General features: G+C 39.6%; 1 protein-coding gene across 1 annotated transcript; it reads left to right on the top strand.

The window, feature by feature from the left end:
• The first annotated feature begins 155 nt into the window (after window positions 1–155).
• LOC139757601 (uncharacterized) lies at window positions 156–15,740 on the top strand. Its single transcript, XM_071678236.1, has 5 exons — window positions 156–806; window positions 2,741–4,347; window positions 8,623–8,784; window positions 10,285–10,524; window positions 15,293–15,740. Exons 1-5 carry the CDS (start codon window positions 735–737, stop codon window positions 15,501–15,503), a joined length of 2,292 nt encoding a protein of 763 aa, XP_071534337.1. The 5' UTR covers window positions 156–734; the 3' UTR covers window positions 15,504–15,740.
• The last annotated feature ends 317 nt before the right edge of the window (window positions 15,741–16,057 follow it).

Genomic DNA, 16,057 nt, shown 5'->3' on the forward strand with positions numbered 1-16,057 from the left:
AAGAAATAGATTAATATCTAAAAAAGAAGAAGAAGAAAAAAAAGATATGGTTGCATTAGACCTTGTGATATCTAAGAACAGATATTTCCGATTTGACTTCGTTAATCTTGAATTTCGACGAAAAAAAAATCTTTTCATCCCCAGAAAACAAAATCGATTCCTTCCAAGTCTGACCTCAACACAGAGTTCAAGTTTGGTGTGTTACCCTGAACATGTTTAGCTGAAATTGGTTTTGTTGCAAATTCGGCTCCAGAACGATGATCAACATTTGTAATTTTCAAGTTGGTCCCCAAGATTGACAAAGTTTGGCTGGTTCCCAGTTGGGCTCCAAGACTGAAAACAAAAAGCTTGGCTTGTTCCCAGTTGGGCTCCAAGACTGGAAAAAAGAGTTGGGCTGGTTCCAAGTTAGGCTCCAAGACTGGAAAAAAAAGAGTTGGGCTGGTTCCAAGTTAGGCTCCGAGACTGGAAAAAAAAGAGTTGGGCTGGTTCCAAGTTAGGCTCCAAGACTGGAAAAAAAAGAGTTGGGCTGGTTCCAAGTTGGGCTCCAAGACTGAAAAAAGTTCGGCTGGTTCCAAGTTAGGCTCCAAGACTGGAAAAAAAAGAGTTGGGCTGGTTCCAAGTTGGGCTCCAAGACTGAAAAAAGTTCGGCTGGTTCCAAGTTAGGTTCGACCTCATTGTTTACATCAGACGAATCCTCACCAGCTGATCTTGGCACACGTGTAACTGACGCTGCCATGAACTTTGACATCCCTGACTGGGGTGGCGGAGATAGCTTCATTTATTATACTGATGCAACTGTGTCTTTGGTAGGTATACCTAACCATATGAAAGACATGAAGGTAGTAAACATTCAGGGTGTAGTGCACTGGGTCGTCTATTTTGATAAGTGTATGTGTGCTGCTGAGGGGGGGGCCAGACACCCTGCAAAATGCAGCATGTGTTTGAGTGATGTAGTTGTGGTATATTCACTATGGTAACCATTGATTTACATTCAAAAAAGATGTGATTCTCCTTCAAATCTGCGAATTTATTTATTTTTTCGTGGTCAAACCTTTGGTCAATTACCACGACCAGTTTAGCTACGCATTGAAAACTTATGATAAAACACAGTTTACAGCACTATATGAATTATGGAACACTGAGTAAGGCAAAAGCGCCGAAGATTATGAATATTTGGGGAATATTGTAAATTTAGGTTAAACACTTGTAATAATAATCAGTTGAAGCTATGGCAAACTCACCTATCCTACCATAGCTGATTTATAGTAGAAATTCACCCAACAGTGATTGTAGTCTGCTGTGGAGTGGCTGCATGTTGTGGGGGGGGGTTGTTTAGACGGTTGTGCAAATGTCGATTTGGTCTGTAAAATTATTTGACATTCATTAGCAGATTGAGTGATGCTCATTTTTGTAAGTCTTTTATATTTTGAGATGAATATCAAAACTGGAGGTGAATTTTGGCCCTGAGGGAGATTGTATAAGGTTTTTTATTTATTAATTAGTTGATATTATTTGGCAGAATGTACAGTATCATATCACCGAGAGTAGCCCTTAAAGTATAAGAATATATACTTATTTCTAATATGGTCCTCTTAATACAGTCAAGGTAAAGATTATACAATTAAACTAAGTACAAAATAGAATGACCTCGTGATGAATTAAAATTGATGTGAATGAGCTAAAAACAGTTACTAGCTGATTATAGAAGAATTAGAGATTAGTTATGGCAAACTCATTCTATAAAATGTGTTTTACCTGTTGACTATGTACAGGAGTTACCAGACTCTGGTTGCACAGCATTACACAGTAAGGGAAAAGTCACCTTTGGCAAGGCTGTATCATTGGGGGTACAGTTTAATCAAAGAACTTCTTAGCCCTTAATTAGTTCCTATTTCTGTACCACTGGAATAGCTTATCTCTGGGCTGAAGGGGCTTCTGGAGAGATATCCTGAGTAATAACATGAGGACTCTTTCTTAGAAATTGGTCTTGGGGTAATTAAGAATGAATAAATTCATACAGGTCCGTACCGATCCTCTTTTAACTTTTTAATTGTAGTCTGAGATGGCCTCTATTGTTAGGCCAGGAGATTAATTTTCTGTAAAAGATATCTGTACCATCTCACGTGATATCAAGTACAGTCCATCCCTTTTTAGGTGGCAAGCTTTTCACCTCAACAAAACCTTAGACTGTTCTTTTTTGTATTTCTTTTGACCCCTCATTTTGAATAAGACTTGGCCACAAAAATAATGACTTCTGTTTGTAATGTTTATCCTTATTCAAAAATGTGCACATGAATTTTATAATTAAGGGTACCAAGTGCTTTTGATAGATCAAGGAACACATATTATATGCAAGAATAAACTTTCAGTCAAATATTGCCTTATAGAGATCATCCCACTTTAAGATGTGGGAAGGTAGGAATTAGCTTCATGGTACTTTGAGAGTTGTTGATACATTGCTCTCTAGCTTTTTGAGTTGGTCAAGAGAGTTGGATAGGTTAAGTGCTATTCAAAAATTAGGATTTGTTGTTTTTTCTTAGCTTTTAAAACAGAATTTAGTTAATTGCTGAAGATTACTTCTCAAGATTCTGTATTCTTCCTGTGGTAGTAAATCTCAGGGCCATTGTCAAAAACAGGGTGAGATAGTCAACCGGAAAAATTCATTTTTCTGTAGTCCTTCTTTGATGACAAGATGCTTCAGAGATTTCAGAGTTGATTCACAAATTATTATAACTTTCAGGAAACGTTTTCCAAGATTTCTGGTAATGAACCAGGAAAGGGAAAGAAAAGACACAAAAAGAATGGAGATCAAGACATTAAGGATTCCCATACAGCCTTAAAGAAAAGAAAAATTTATGTGACGTACAATAGCATTAAGCAAAATGATGTAGAGCTCAGTGCAAACCAGACCAAGCCTTTATCATCTCCAAAGAAGAAAAATAAGAAGAAAACACATCAAGATGTAAACAGTGTAGGCAGAGAGCTTAAAAATGAAGCAACCAAGAGCAGCATTAAGCAAAATGATGTAGGGCTTAATGGGAATCAAACCAAACCTTTGACATCCCCAAAGAGGTCACCAGAAAAGAAGGGAAAAGAGAAGGAAATGCATCTGACAAAGGACAGTAAAGGCATTGAGCTGAAAAGTGAAGGCACAAATAGTGTAGGGTATGTAGATGATGTATTACCTCCCAAGACTTCCACAAATAAGAAAAAGAAGAAAAAGAGTTGTAACAAATATAAAAAGTTAAATATTGAACAGAAAAAAATTAAAGCAGCTCAAGGAAACACTTTATTGGGTGCACAGGATGGTTCTGGTGAATCTGTATCAGGCAATATTAATGCAGTTATGAAGTGTGAGTTGAATAGCGAAATATTAGTTGGCACAGCTTCCTTGTTACAGCAGAAAAGTAAAGAGAGTAAGGTTTGTGATAAAGACAAGCATCAGAAAAGGAAAGAGATGAGGGTACAGCTTAAAAATAGTCAAGTCAACTGTCCAGAAAAATGTACAGTCCAGTCAAAAAATGCATCACAACAATATGATACGACAGAAACAGACAAAGGCATGGATGTCCTTACAAGTGAAACTGAAGGTCTGAATACTAAAAAAACAGATGAAAAACAGTCAAACAAATCTAAGGTTGTAAACAAAAAGATAGTTGCAGAAAATGAAATGTGTTCTGAGAGTAAAGTAAATAAAAATATAAGCAACAAAAAGAACATTTTAGATGTGCCAACAAGTAGGGTGATGAAGAAAACATTTGAAAAAGGAAAGAAAACTGTTAATGTAAACGATGAAAAACAAAGTAAGCAGTTGACGGACAAGAAACAAAAGAAGGCGAAAAGGGATAATGAAATTACTGAGGAGCTTTTGTTTGGTGATGATGATGAAGAATTAGATCCCAAATTTCAGTCAGATTTTAAAACTTTATTAAATGAATTAAATTTTGGAAGATTTCACAGCCCAGAGCCAAAAAAAGACAGCAGTAAAGAGCCAGCAGCAAGTGTACAGAATAGAAATGAAGATGGTCCCCTATATGCAAAGATTAAAGATAGTAAAAAGATTTTAGAAACTGAAGAGGAGACTGGTTTTGAAAACTTGAAGAATGATGACAATACAGTTAACAAAAAATTGGAAGGAAAGACGACTGATGAGCAAAAATATGAAATGAAAATTGACCCATGTGTAAAGTCTGTTACCGAGATTAATGAAAAAAGAAAATTTGACAAGAGCAAGTTAGCAAGGATGCTTGACGAGACCGACACTGCTACACAGATAAAACCAACAGTAAACTCAATAGAGACCCTTAAGCAGAAGATGATGAATCGGCTTGCTGTTGCTAGATTCAGGTGAGCATTAAAAATACTGTGTATAGAATATCTGTTCATACATGCTAGATGTTAAGTGGACACTAGATATGATAACATAGAGTGATATTATACTTACGGTGCAAACATTCTTGTTGGCAATTTCTTCAGGACTTTCTTGCCTGTGAAAGTCATTTTTTTATATGTATTATACTTTGTCACTGTCTCCCGCATTAGCGAGGCAGCACAAGGAAACAGATGAAAAAGTGGCCCAACCCACCCACATACACATGTATATACATACACGTCCACACACGCACATATACATACCTATTCATTTCAACATATATATATATATATATATATATATATATATATATATTCTTTCTTTCATACTATTCGCCATTTCCCGCGATAGCGAGGTAGCGCCAAGAACAGAGGACCGGGCCCCTGAGGGAACATCCCCACCTGGCCCCCTTCTCCGTTCCTTCTTTTGGAAAAATAAAAAAAAACGAGAGGGGAGGATTTCCAGCCCCCCGCTCCCTTCCCTTTTAGTCGCCTTCTACGACACGCAGGGAATACGTGGGAAGTATTCTTTCTCCCCTATCCCCAGGGATATATATATATATATATATATATATATATATATATATATATATTTTCTTTTTTGCTTTGTCGCTGTCTCCCACGTTTGCGAGGTAGCGCAAGGAAACAGACGAAAGAAATGGCCCAACCCACCCCCATACACATGTATATACATACGTCCACACACGCAAATATACATACCTACACAGCTTTCCATGGTTTACCCCAGACGCTTCACATGCCTTGATTCAATCCACTGACAGCACGTCAACCCCGGTATACCACATCGCTCCAATTCACTCTATTCCTTGCCCTCCTTTCACCCTCCTGCATGTTCAGGCCCCGATCACACAAAATCTTTTTCACTCCATCTTTCCACCTCCAGTTTGGTCTCCCTCTTCTCCTTGCTCCCTCCACCTCTGACACATATATCCTCTTGGTCAATCTTTCCTCACTCATCCTCTCCATGTGCCCAAACCACTTCAAAACACCCTCTTCTGCTCTCTCAACCACGCTCTTTTTATTTCCACACATCTCTCTTACCCTTACGTTACTCACTTGATCAAACCACCTCACACCACACATTGTCCTCAAACATCTCATTTCCAGCACATCCATCCTCCTGCGCACAACTCTATCCATAGCCCACGCCTCGCAACCATACAACATTGTTGGAACCACTATTCCTTCAAACATACCCATTTTTGCTTTCCGAGATAATGTTCTCGACTTCCACACATTCTTCAAGGCCCCCAGAATTTTCGCCCCCTCCCCCACCCTATGATCCACTTCCGCTTCCATGGTTCCATCCGCTGCCAGATCCACTCCCAGATATCTAAAACACTTCACTTCCTCCAGTTTTTCTCCATTCAAACTCACTTCCCAATTGACTTGACCCTCAACCCTACTGTACCTAATAACCTTGCTCTTATTCACATTTACTCTTAACTTTCTTCTTCCACACACTTTACCAAACTCAGTCACCAGCTTCTGCAGTTTCTCACATGAATCAGCCACCAGCGCTGTATCATCAGCGAACAACAACTGACTCACTTCCCAAGCTCTCTCATCCCCAACAGACTTCATACTTGCCCCTCTTTCCAAAACTCTTGCATTTACCTCCCTAACAACCCCATCCATAAACAAATTAAACAACCATGGAGACATCACACACCCCTGCCGCAAACCTACATTCACTGAGAACCAATCACTTTCCTCTCTTCCTACACGTACACATGCCTTACATCCTCGATAAAAACTTTTCACTGCTTCTAACAACTTTCCTCCCACACCATATATTCTTAATACCTTCCACAGAGCATCTCTATCAACTCTATCATATGCCTTCTCCAGATCCATAAATGCTACATACAAATCCATTTGCTTTTCTAAGTATTTCTCACATACATTCTTCAAAGCAAACACCTGATCCACACATCCTCTACCACTTCTGAAACCACACTGCTCTTCCCCAATCTGATGCTCTGTACATGCCTTCACCCTCTCAATCAATACCCTCCCATATAATTTACCAGGAATACTCAACAAACTTATACCTCTGTAATTTGAGCACTCACTCTTATCCCCTTTGCCTTTGTACAATGGCACTATGCACACATTCCGCCAATCCTCAGGCACCTCACCATGAGTCATACATACATTAAATAACCTTACCAACCAGTCAACAATACAGTCACCCCCTTTTTTAATAAATTCCACTGCAATACCACCCAAACCTGCTGCCTTGCCGGCTTTCATCTTCCGCAAAGCTTTCACTACCTCTTCTCTGTTTACCAAATCATTTTCCCTTACCCTCTCACTTTGCACACCACCTCGACCAAAACACCCTATATCTGCCACTCTATCATCAAACACATTCAACAAACCTTCAAAATACTCACTCCATCTCCTTCTCACATCACCACTACTTGTTATCACCTCCCCATTTGCGCCCTTCACTGAAGTTCCCATTTGCTCCCTCGTCTTACGCACTTTATTTACCTCCTTCCAGAACATACATACATTAAATAACCTTACCAACCAGTCAACAATACAGTCACCCCCTTTTTTAATAACTTCCACTGCAATACCATCCAAACCTGCTGCCTTGCCGGCTTTCATCTTCCGCAAAGCTTTTACTACCTCTTATATATATATATATATATATATATATATATATATATATATAATATAATCTGCCCACCTCCCACGCTTCCCATGCCACAAGCATCATTTGCACAAGCCATCACTGCTTCCCTAAATACATCCCATTCTTCCCCCCTCCCCTTACGTCCTTTGCTCTCACCTTTTTCCATTCTGCACTCAGTCTCTCCTAGTACTTCCTCACACAATTCTCCCTCCCAAGCTCGCTTACTCTCATCACTCTCTTCACCCCAACATTCTCTCTTCTTTTCTGAAAACCTCTACAAATCTTCACCATCGCCTTCACAAGATAATGATCAGACATCCCTCCAGTTGCATCTCTCGGCACATTAACATCCAAAAGTCTCTTTTTCATATGCCTATCAATTAACACATAATCCAATAACACACTCTGGCCATCTCTCCTACTTACATACATATACTTATGTATATCTCTCTTTTTAAGCCAGGTATTCCCAATCACCATTCCTTATTCAGCACACATATCTACAAGCTCTTCACCATTTCCATTTACAGCACTGAACACTGCATGTACACCAATTATTCCCTCAACTGCCACATTACTCACCTTTGCATTTAAATTACCCATCACTATAACCCAGTCTCGTGCATCAAAACTACTAACACACTCTCTCAGCTGCTCCCAAAATGCTTGCTTCTCATGATCTTTCTTCTCATGCCCAGGTGCATATGCACCAATAATCACCCATCTCTCTCCATCCACTTTCAGTTTTACCCATATCAATCTAGAGTTTACTTTCTTACACTCTATCACATACTCCCACCACTCCTGTTTCAGGAGTAGTGCTACTCCTTCCCTTGCTCTTGTCCTCTCACTAACCCCTGACTTCACTCCCCAGACATTTCCAAACCACTCTTCCCCTTTACCCTTGAGTTTCGTTTCACTCAAAGCCAAAACATCCAGGTTCCTTTCCTCAAACATATTACCTGTCTCTCCTTTTTTCTCATCTTGGTTACATCCACACACATTTGGACACCCCAGTCTGAGCCTTCAAGGAGGATGAGCACTCCCCGCATGACTCCTTCTTCTGTTTCCCCTTTTAGAAAGTTAAAATACAAGGAGGGGAGGGTTTCTAGCCCCCCCACTCCTGTCCACTTTAGTTGCTTTCTATGACACGTGAGGAATGCATGGGAAGTATTCTTTCCCCGCTATCCCCAGGGGATCACATGCAAAATTGTGATCCTTTTCAATATATATATAAATTTCTTATATTTTTTATTATACTTTGTCGCTGTCTCCCGCGTTAGCAAGGTAGCACAAGGAAACAGATGAAAAAGAATGGCCCAACCCACCCACATACACATGCATATGCATATACATCCACACCCACACATGCACTTTATTATATATATATATATATATATATATATATATATATATAGATATTCATACTTGCAGTCTATTATTAGTTACCTAACAACACCACGTAAACATTTGACAAAGAAATTTGCATGTTTCAACTATTAACAACTGCATGTGTTGCATAAATACTAGGTTTTTGCCTTATCCATTATTCAGTTGCTTAATACAATAATATTTTTTTTCAGAATGGTGAATGAGGAGTTATACAAAAGCAGCAGCACTGACTCCAGTAATGTGTTCAGAGATAATAGCGAAGCCTTTGCAGTTTACCATGCAGGTTACCAGGCACAAGTCAAACGCTGGCCAATCAGTCCTCTGGACCTGATTGTCAAGTGGCTTTCCACCAAGTATGACTTTAAAAACTAAATTCATGTTTTGTAAGAATGAAAGCAGATGATTTACTGGTGAGATTTAGAATGCAGCTGTATCAGTGAACTTTCTGAGGCTCAACCATGGATTCTTTTATATTTATGTAATATATTTGTGCCTTGCCTTTATGCAAGAGCACTGTACATAAACCTTGCCAGTTCTTAGGTACCTCACCTTGGGTCATACATATATGTTGAATAGTCTGACTGACCACAACAACAACATAGCCCCCTTTCTTGAGAAATTCAACTGCAGTCCAAGCCACTCCTGAAGCTTTTCCACATTCTATTTCTTTTTTGCCTCCTGTTTGCCATGCCTCTCACCCTAAATACCACTTAACCCCTAACATACTATTTATATTTTACTGCCCTAATATCAGTTACTTTCAACAGTCCTTCAGATTACTCCATCTTTTCAGAAGTTCTTTGTCAATGAGCATTTCTCTCCATCTGCATTTCTTATCATCATCATCATCATCCCCATTTGTCTCATTCTTCCCATAACTGTTTACTTCTTTCAAGGCCTGAGACTCACATGTACACATCACTGTAAGGACTACTGTACCCTCAAACTTCCCCAGCTTTGCACTTGCAGGCACTGACCTCTCCTTCCACACACTCTTCAATTCATCGATGACCATATACACCCCCTTTCTATCCTCTACTCACTTCAGCCCCCATGGTTCCATCCACTCTCAGGTACTTGAAGCACTCCATTTCCTGCAAGTTCTCCCCATTCAAAACTTACACTCAACCATCCTGTCTCTTCTTGCTGCACCATGTTACCTTGCTTCTGTTCACATTCACTTTCTGCTTTCTCCTTTTCTCTGCTGTTTTGACCTCTGCCACCATCTTCTAATGTTTCTCTCTAGAGTCTGCCACCAGAACTCCCTTATCTGCAAACTGCAATTGATTTACATCACAATTCCCATTACCCCATGATTACTGCAGATTTGTCGCTTGCTTTTAGACCCTTGTCTTCAACTCCCTCACCACCAACATCCATAAATACATAAAACAACCAAGGTGTAATCGCACATTATTAACATGGGCTCACCTTCACCAAAAACCACTCGCCCTTCTCCCTTTCTGCTCACAGACATTCCTTACTGTCCTGATAAAATCATGCATAGGCCCAGCCCTGAAGGCATTGTGATTTCAACAAGATTAAAGTAAAAAAATTTAGTCCCACTTCAGGAATTAACAGCATGCAAAATGAAAAAAAAGTAATGGTACTTATTTGCTAGATCTAGGTTGAACATGAGTGTGCATGAAGGAGAAGCTATATGCATTTGAGCCATATCAAGAACAAAGTTGAAGATAATAGACAGGTTGTCATTTAAAGTCTTAAAAGATTAAAATCATGTTACATGAACAGATACTTCACAGTAATTGCATGTTTTCTGTAAAGCAATCTCTTTTTTTTTTTTCAATTTCTCCTGAATACATAAATAGAATCAATACTCTATTCATTTACAGATCAAGAGAATGGGTGGTAGCCGATTTTGGTTGTGGTGAAGCTGCTCTCTCCCTTCGTGTACCCCAGAAGAAGGTGTATTCTCTTGATTTGGTAGCAACAAACTCAAAAGTTATTGCATGCAATATGGCACACTCACCACTACAGTCAGCCTCTGTGGATGTGGTTGTGTTTTGTCTTTCCCTCATGAGCTCCAATATTAAGGATTTCATCATGGAAGCTAACAGAGTTTTGAGAGAAGGGTAAGGTTTTTTCTAATAGCAGTGTGGTGACAGATTGGCTTTATGATATTCTCCCATAACTTAGAAGGTTGATTTGTGTATTTTTTACAGAAGTTAGAGGTAAGACTGACTATGTACCTCTGTTTTACTCTCACAGGGTTCAGCCTGACCTTAATATAGTACAATCAGGTTATTGCTAATGCCACTGAATTCCAAAATAAATTTTGAATTCATTTCTTAATTGTATGATTAAATTTTATCCATGGGGATAACTTTCCAAAAGGGGAAACATAATGAGTCATGCAGGGAGTGCTCATCCTCTTCGAAGGCTCAGATTGGGGTGTCTTAATGTGTGTGGATGTAACCAAGATGAGAAAAAAGGAAGATAGGTAGTATGTTTGAGGAAAGGAACCTGGATGTTTTGGCTCTGAGTGAAACGAAGCTCAAAGGTAAAGGGGAAAGAGTAGTTTGGGAATGTTTCGGGAGTAAAGTCAGGGGTTGGTGAGAGGACAAGAGCAAGGGAAGGAGTAGCACTACTCCTGAAACAGGAGTGATGGGAGTACGTGATAGAGTGTAAGAAAGTAAACTCTAGATTGATATGGGTAAAACTGAAAGTGGATGGAGACAGATTGGTGATTATTGGTGCATATGCACCTGGGCATGAGAAGAAACATCATGAGAGGCAAGTGTTTTGGAAGTAGCCGAGTGTGTTAGTAGTTTTGATGCACGAGACCGGGTTATAGTGATGGGTGATTTGAATGCAAAGGTGAGTAATGTGGCAGTTGAGGGAATAATTGGTGTACATGGGGTGGTCAGTGTTGTAAATGGAAATGGCAAAGAGCTTGTAGATTTGTGTGCTGAAAAAGGACTGGCGACTGGGAATACCTGGTTTAAAAAGAGAGATATGCATAAGTATACGTATGTAAGTAGGAGAGATGGCCAGAGAGCGTTATTGGATTATATGTTAATTGATAGGCATGTGGAAGAGACTTTTGGATGTTATTGTGCTAAGAGGTGCAACTGGAGGGATGTCTGATCATTATCTTGTGGAGGCGAAGGTGAAGATTTGTAGAGGTTTTCAGAAAAGAAGAGAGAATGTTGGGGTGAAGAGAGTGATGAGAGTAAGTGAGCTTGGGAAGGAGACTTGTGTGAGGAAGTACCAGGAGAGACTGAGTGCAGAATGGAAAAAGGTGAGAGCAAAGGACAAAGGGGAGTGGGGGAAGAATGGGATGTATTTAGGGAAGCAGTGATGGCTTGTGCAAAAGATGCTTGTGGCATGAGAAGCGTGGGAGGTGGGCAGATTAGAAAGGGTAGTGAGTGGCGGGATGAAGAAGAAAGATTATTAGTGAACGAGAAGAGAGAGGCTTTTGGACAAGTTTTGCAGGGAAATAGTGCAAATGACTGGGAGATATATAAAAGAAAGAGGCAAGAGGTCAAGAGAAAGGTGCAAGAGGTGAAAAAGAGGACAAATGAGAGTTGGGGTGAGAGTATCATTGAATTTTAGTGAGAATAAAAAGATGTTTTGGAAGGAGGTAAATAAAGTGTGTAAGACAAGAGAACAAATGGGAACATTGGTGAAGGGGGCTAATGGGGAGGTAATAACAAGTAGTGGTGATGTGAGAAGGAGATGGAGTGAGTATTCTGAAGGTTTGTTGAATGTGTTAGATGATAAGAGTGGCAGATATAGGGTGTTTTGGATGACGTGGTGTGTGAAGTGAGAGGGTTAGGGAAAATGATTTGGTAAACAGAGGAGAGGTAGTAAAAGCATTGCGGAAGATGAAAGCCGGCAAGGCAGCGGGTTGGATGGTATTGAAGTGGAATTTATTAAAAAAGGGGTGACTGTGTTGTTGACTGGTTGGTAAGGATATTTAATGTATGTATGACTCATGGTGAGGTGCCTGAGGATTGGCGGAATGCATGCATAGTGCCATTGTACAAAGGTAAAGGCGATAAAGGTGAGTGCTCAAATTACAGAGGTATAAGTTTGTTGAGTATTCCTGGGAAATTATATGGGAGGGTGTTGATTGAGAGGGTGAAGGCATGTACAGCGCATCAGATTGGGGAGGAGCAGTGTGGTTTCAGAAGTGGTAGAGGATGTGTGGATCAGGTGTTTGCTTTGAAGTTTATATGTGAAAAATACTTAGAAAAGCAATGGATTTGTATGTGGCATTTATGGATCTGGAGAAGGCATATGATAGAGATGGTCTGTGGAAGGTATTAAGAATATATGGTGTGGGAGGCAAGTTGTTAGAAGCAGTGAAAAGTTTTTATCAAGTATGTAAGGCATGTGTGAGAGTGGGAAGAGAGGAAAGTGATTGGTTCTCAGTGAATGTCACAAGCAGTGGTGTGCAATGTCTCTATGGTTGTTTAATTTGTTTATGGATGAGGTTGTTAGGGAGGTGAATGCAAGAGTTTTGGAGAGAGGGGTGTGTATGCAGTCTGTTGTGGATGAGAGAGCTTAGGAAGTGAGTCAGTTGTTGTTTGCTGATGATACAGTGCTGGTGGCTGATTTGGGTGAGAAACTGCAGAAGCTGGTGACTGAGTTTGGTAAAGTGTGTGAAAGAAGAAAGCAGAGAGTAAATGTGAATAAGAGCAAGGTTATTAGGTACAGTAGTGGGACAAGTCAGTTGGAAGGTGAGTTTGAATGGAGAAAAACTGGAGGGAGTGAAGTGTTTTAGATATCTGGGAGTGGGACAAGTCAGTTGGGAGGTAAGTTTGAATGGAGAAAAACTGGAGGAAGTGAAGTGTTTTAGATATCTGGGAGTGGATTTGGCAGCGGATGGAAGCAGAAGTGAATCACAGGGTGGGGGAGGGGGCAAAAGTTCTGGGAGTGTTGAAAAATGTGTGGAAGGCAAGAACATTATCTCAGAAAGCAAAAATGGGTATGTTTGATGGAAAAGTGGTTCCAACAATGTTATATGGTTGCGAGGCATGGGCTATAGATAGAGTTTTGCGGAGGAGGGTGGATGTGTTGGAAATGAAATGTTTGAGGACAATAAGTGGTGTGAGGTGGTTTGGTCGAGTAAGTAATGAAAGGGTAAGAGAGATGTGTAGTAATAAAAAGAGTATGGTTGAGAGAGCAGAAGAGGGTGTTTTGAAATGATTTGGTCACATGGAGAGAATGAGTGAGGAAAGATTGACAAAGAGGATATATGTGTCAGAGGTAGAGGGAACAAGAAGTAGGACACCAAATTGGAGGTGGAAAGATGGAGTGAAAAAGATTTTGAGCGATTGGGGCCTGAACATGCAGGAGGGTGAAAGGCGTGCAAGGAGTAGAGTGAATTGGAACGATGTGGTATGCTGAGGTCAACGTGCTGTCAGTGCATTGAACCATGGCATGTGAAGCATCTGGGTAAACCATGGAAAGTTTTGTGGGGCCTGGGTGTGGAAAGGGAGCTGTGGTTTCGGTGCATTATATATGACAGCTAGAGACTGCGTGTGAGCGAATGTGGCCTTTGTTGTCTTTTCCTAGCGCTACCTGTCTGTGTGTATGTATATATACACATATGAAGGTGCGCGTTCATATGCACTTTATTCATATATATTTATATGTTGAGATTTATAGATGTGCGTGTGTGGACGTGTATGTACATACATGTGTATGTGGGTGGGTTGGGCCATTCTTTCGTCTGTTTCCTTGCACTACCTCGCTAATGCGGGAGACAGCGACAAAGTATAATAAATAAACATATATATATATATATATATATATATATATATATATATATATTTTTTTTTTTTTTTCCAAAAGAGGGAACAGAGAAGGGGCCCAGGTGAGGATATTCCCTCAAGGGCCCAGTCCTCTGTTCTCAACGCTACCTCGCTGATGCGGGAAATGGCGAATAGTATGAAAGAAAGAAGAAAGATATATATATATATATATATATACATACATGTGACCAGATCATTTCAATACACCCTTTTCTGCTCTCTCAACCACCTTCTTTTTATTTCTACACATCTCTCTTACCCTTTCATTACTTACTCAATCAAACCACCTAACACCACATATTGTCCTCAAACATTTCATTTCCAACACATCCACCCTCCTCCATACATCCCTATCTATAGCCCATGCCTTGCAACCATATAACGTTGGAACTGCCATTCCTTAAAACATACCCATTTTTGGTCTCCAAGATAACGTTCTCTCCTTCCACACATTTTTCATCCTCTCAGAATATTCGTCCCTTCCCCCACCCTGTGACTCACTTCTGCTTCCATGGTTCCATTTGCTGCTTAGTCACTCCCAGATATCTAAAACACTTTATTCCAAATCTTTTCTCTTTTTTTCATTTACTGGCAATGTAACTCTCATCCCACCAGTTGCTACCCTTTTTCATCCACCCATCTACCTTTCCCTTACCACACACTTCAGCCACACGTTAGCTTTACTTCCCTTAAATACCATCCATTCTTCTCCCACACTCACTCCTTTTTTTTCTTTTTTATTCTTACCCTATGCCACTCTTTACTAAATTTCTCTTGGTATCTTTACACACAGGACATTTTCCAAGTCACTCACTTTCATCACTTCTGTCATATGTCATTTCCCCTTTTCTTAAAAACCACTACAAAGTTTCAGACTTGCTTTCACTGAGAAATGATGTTGCCCTTCTCACCAAGTTCACGTTCATGTCTTTGCATGCCTGTTATTTAGCACGTAATCCAATGATAACCAATTACAGTTCTTGACAAAGTACAAGTGCCACATCTATAGGTTCAAGGTATTGTTGTTATTAATGTCTGAAAACCATACTTGTTAATCACCTTGATTTTGTATTTGCAGTGGTATCATGAAAATTGCTGAGGTTGAAAGTCGTTTTGGAGACATTAAGCAGTTTGTAAGTCTATTGGGAAAATATGGATTTCATTGCACCCACAAGGACACTTCACAAACATACTTCTTCATATTCGAATTCAAGAAATATAGAAAACTAAAGAAAACAATTGGACTGCCAGAAATTATTCTAAAACCATGCATATATAAGAAGAGATAGCTTTATTTTGAAATTATTGTAATTTATTCTGATTAAGTGATGACCTGTGTAGCAAGAAAACCTGCAATAAATCATCAAGTAATTGTAACAAGGTGTTAGTGTAACTGTTCCTCTTAAAGTTACTTGTGTGATAAGTACAAAGACTGAGTATACATCATGCAATGCATCATGTACTGTTAATTTATTAGGAGATTTGTAAAGACAGTGGAAATAATAAAATATTTCAAGAATAATTAACATACTGTATCTCTCCTTTTGGCCTTAGACACCATGCATTCATAAAGTCCCACATTAAAGTCTGCCACATGCTTATCACTTTATACTATAATAATTTGACAGAAACTTCAGAATGACTGACAGTGCATGCACACTTGCATACCTTTTTTAAGCAAACAAACTCAGTGAGCACCCCCCCCTCTCTCTCTCTCTCTCTCTCTCTCTCTTTCAAGAAAATATAAAGAACATCATACATCAGGGCAAGAGTGGTCAGAAACAGCAATCTGGCTAATTAACCATTCTAGGATAATTCAAAAATTTGAACCACTTGCCCTACA

The sequence above is a fragment of the Panulirus ornatus genome, chromosome 27, assembly GCF_036320965.1.
Source record: "Panulirus ornatus isolate Po-2019 chromosome 27, ASM3632096v1, whole genome shotgun sequence".
Taxonomy (NCBI): Eukaryota; Metazoa; Arthropoda; class Malacostraca; order Decapoda; family Palinuridae; genus Panulirus; species Panulirus ornatus.